Here is a 4,034-nt window from a genome sequence, read left to right as displayed (position 1 = left end):
ATATTCTCAAAATAAAATGTATTGGTTATGTTTGAAACTAGAGTCTCTCAGCTTAAATGGGTTTTATTCCATAGTTTTAAGTACACGTAGATTCTTTCCCCTCTCCTAAAAGTAATTTTCTCTTAACCTTATTTGTCTTTCCAATTCCTGTTCCCATTTCTTTCTTCCTCTTTACCTTCAAGCTCCTGAAACCTCAGCTTTTTGCCTTAGATATACTGCAGTCTCATTTCTACTCTACTGTGACTGCTGTTAGAATGACCACTCTGCCAGCAGACCAAACACTTTGAAATTATAGCACTTCATTATATTGTGGTTTTAAAAAGGGATCTTTTCGCATTTGGCAAGCCCAAAAGAAAATGGATCCATGTTACTTGGCAAGGTATTGAATTATAGTTTCTATTCCTGAATAACTGTATTGACCTTCAAGAATAATTTCCTTTTTCTTTAAAGATAAAAGGCTGACATATGTTAAATAATAAGTTTTAACCTGGGTTATAAGTTTCTAATAAACATATATTTAAATAAGAACATGTATAGGTGGTAGAAATCATTACACTTGTCTTTTCTGTTGCTTTTAATTATGCAGATAAGTGGAGTTCAAATATATTCTTTAACACTTATTCAGAATGTGTTAGTAAGCAATAGTGTCTTATATAATTCTACATTGGTGTTTTTATCATGCCTCTTTCCCCATGAATGGTTGCTCTTGCCTATTAGCTTTGTAACAAGTTAGGAAATTTCTTTTTTTATAGCTTTCAGTCGCTCATCTCGCCAGGAATATGGGGCAGCAGATCCAGGATTTACAATGAGAAGGAAGATGGAACATTTACGGGAAGAACGAGAGCAAATACGACAACTGCGTAATGTAAGTCAGATCGACCTTTCGGATCTGCAATGTACAAATGGGTTTAACTTGGAAAATTAACAAAGCATATGTATTTTATTTTCAGTACTCCTTAAAATTTTTGGATTATAATGGTTAGTAGTGTAAATGTATATTTAAGGTAGAATATGTATAATCTATACCCTTTTTTTTTTTAATAGAATCTTGAATCCAGGTTAAAAGTAATTTTGCCTGATGACATTGGAGCCGCACTGATGGATGGGGTTGTTCTTTGCCATTTAGCCAATCATATAAGGCCACGCTCTGTAGCTAGTATTCATGTACCATCACCAGCAGTGGTAAGTTTTGTTTATAGTTTGTTCTCAAAAAGGAGATCTAGCTTCTTAAAACTGTCCTTAAATAACATACTTCAGGGCTCGGCGCCTATAGCTCAACCGGCTAAGGCGCCAGCCACGTACACCTAAGGTGGCGGGTTTGAATCCCCAGCCTGGACCCGCCAAACAACAATGATGGCTGCAACCAAAAAAAAAAAAAAGCCAGGCGTTGTGGCGGGCGTCTGTGGTCCCAGCTACTTGGGAGGCGGAGGCAGGAGACTCGCTTGAGCCCAGGAGTTGGAGGTTGCTGTGAGCTGTAATGCCACGGCACTCTACCCAGGGGGACAGCTTGAGGCTCTGTCTCAAAAAAAAAAAATAAATAAATAACATACGTCAGTAAACTAGATTTTCAGCGTAAGTTCTATATAAAAATGCCTAAAAATACATCCTTTCTCCCTTTTATTTACAGCCCAAACTGAGCATGGCAAAATGTCGAAGAAATGTAGAAAATTTTCTTGATGCTTGTAAAAAGCTGGGTGTCTCACAGGTAATTGTTATTTAACTAACAAAATGAACACTTTTTAAAGAAACTACCAAAATATTTTCCAGAGTACCGTTTTACCCTATGACCGGCCATACGTGAGGGTTCTAATTTCTCCACAGCCTCACCAACAGTGGTTATTGCCTACCTTTTTGATTTTAGCCATGTTAGCAGTTATGAAGTGGTAGCTCATTGTGGTTTGATTTGCATTTCCCTAATGGTTACTGATGTGGAACATGTTTTATATGCTTATTGATTTGTACATATTCTTCAGAGAAATGTCTATTCAAATCCTGTGTCCATCTGTTAATTGAAGTATTCATCTTTTTATTTTTGAGTTGTAGGTACTCTATGTGTATTCTGGGTACAAGTTGCTTATAAGATACATGATTTAGAAAAATATTTTCTCCCATTCTAAAGTTGTCTTTTCACTTTCTTGATGGGATCATTTGCAGCATGAAAGTTTTAAATATGATGGAGTCCTGTTTCTCTCTTTGTCTCTTATGTTACGTATGTTTTTGATGTAATATTTGAGAAAACATTGCCTAATTCAAGGTTACAAAGATTTACACCTATATTTTATCTAAAAATTTTATGCTTTTAGGGATTACATTTATGTCTATGGTCCGTTTGAGATTACTTTTGTTCATGGTGTGAGGCAGAGGTCCAAATTCATACTTTTGCATGTGACTATCCAGTTTTCCCAGCACTATTTGTTGATGAGACTTTTTTTTTCCCATTGAATTATCTTGGCACCCTTGTCAACAATCAGTTGACCTTGGGGTCAATTTCTGTACTCTCAATTTCTTTCCCACTGAATTTCTTATTTCAGTATCACACAGTCTTGCTACTGTAGCTTTGTGACATATTTTGATCAGGAGGTGTGAGTCTTCCCTAACTTTGTTGTATTTCAAGGTTGTTTGGCTGTACTGTATCCATTGTATTTCCATGTCAATTTTAGGATTGATTAGCTGGTCAATTTCTTTAAAAAAGCTAGTAGGAATTTGTTAGGAATTGTGTTGAATCTGCAGAATAGTTCAGGGAATATTGTTAATTGTCACAATAGTTAGTCTTCTGATTCGTGAACATGAGATGTCTTTTCATTTATCTACAACATCTTTGTAAGGTTATTTCTACAATGTAAGTTTATTTTTTGTATGTAGCTTTCAAGATACAAGACTTTCATTTTTTTGTTAAATTAAATCTTTAATTTATTTTATATTGTTGTAAATATAATTATTTTCCTAATTTTACTTTCAGATATTTTATTGCTATTGTATAGAAATGGAAGTGATTTTTTTTTCTGAGACAGAATTTTACTTTGTTGCCCTCAATAGAGTGGCATAGCATCATAGCTCACAGCAATCTCAAACTCTTGATTCTCCTGTCTCAGCCTCCCAATTAGCTATTACTACAGGCACCTACCACAATGGCTGGCTATTTTTTTTAAGAGACAGGGTCTCCCTCCTGCTCAGGCTGGTCTCAAATACCTGAGTTCAAGCAATCTGCCCACTTCCACCTCCTGGAGTGCTGGGATTACAGGCATGAGCCACTGTGCCAGGCCCGGAAGTGATTTTCTTTTGTGGATCTTATATTCTTATTTTTAAATTACGATAGGGTTTTTTTTTAATATGTTTGCATGCCTTAGGATTTTCTTTATATAAAATCATGTCATCTGCAAACAGAGATAGTTTTATTTTCTTTTCAGTGTGGATGTTTTTCATTTCTTTTTCTTGCCTAATTGTGCTGGTTAGAACACTTAGTATAGCTGAGATGGTTTGGGGTGTTACAACCATAGATTAGAACCCCTGTTAAATAAAGCTGGTGCATAGTGAACATCTTGTCTTGCTCTTGATCTTAAGGAAAACATTTAGTCTTTTTATCACTTAGGGTGAGGTTTTTTAGATGCCCTTTTATGAATTTGAGGAATTCCCCCAAATTCACTTTCTTTCTCATGTTGGCCATCCAGTCTTTCTCATATTTGATTAAAAGCACATCTTTCCTCAATTCCTCAATTCATTTGCCTTTGAATCTATTTCAAAAACCATTTGTCTGGCTAGGCATAGTGGGTCAGTCCTGTAATCTTAGCACTCTGGGAGGCTGAGGCAGGTGGATTGCCTGAGCTCACAGGTTTGAGACTAACCTTAGCCAGAGGGAGACCCTGTCTCTAGAAATAGCTGGGTTTTGTGGTGAATGCCTGTAGTCTCAGCTACTTGGGAAGCTGTGACAAGAGAATCACTTGAGCCCAGGAGTTTAAGGTTGCTGTGAGCTATGATGCCATGACAGTCTACCAAGGATTACAAAGTGAGACTCTGTTTCAAAAAAAAAAAAAAAA

At 36.2% G+C, this 4,034-nt stretch overlaps 1 protein-coding gene across 1 annotated transcript in view; it reads left to right on the top strand.

Annotated features, from left to right (window-relative positions):
* Window positions 1-4,034, top strand: part of LRCH2 (leucine rich repeats and calponin homology domain containing 2) — a 150,226-nt gene that overhangs the window by 142,089 nt on the left and 4,103 nt on the right. The window contains exons 18-20 of the mRNA XM_012812883.1: window positions 753-865; window positions 1,045-1,182; window positions 1,628-1,705. Of these exons, the coding sequence (XP_012668337.1) occupies window positions 753-865; window positions 1,045-1,182; window positions 1,628-1,705 (329 nt within the window). The remainder of the gene's footprint in view (window positions 1-752; window positions 866-1,044; window positions 1,183-1,627; window positions 1,706-4,034) is intronic.

The sequence above is a fragment of the Otolemur garnettii genome, unplaced genomic scaffold (assembly GCF_000181295.1).
Source record: "Otolemur garnettii isolate 467f Iridium unplaced genomic scaffold, OtoGar3 scaffold00230, whole genome shotgun sequence".
In the NCBI taxonomy this organism is placed as follows: Eukaryota; Metazoa; Chordata; class Mammalia; order Primates; family Galagidae; genus Otolemur; species Otolemur garnettii.
Note: the sequence above shows the minus strand (reverse complement) of the source record. Positions and strands in the feature narration are given on the sequence as shown.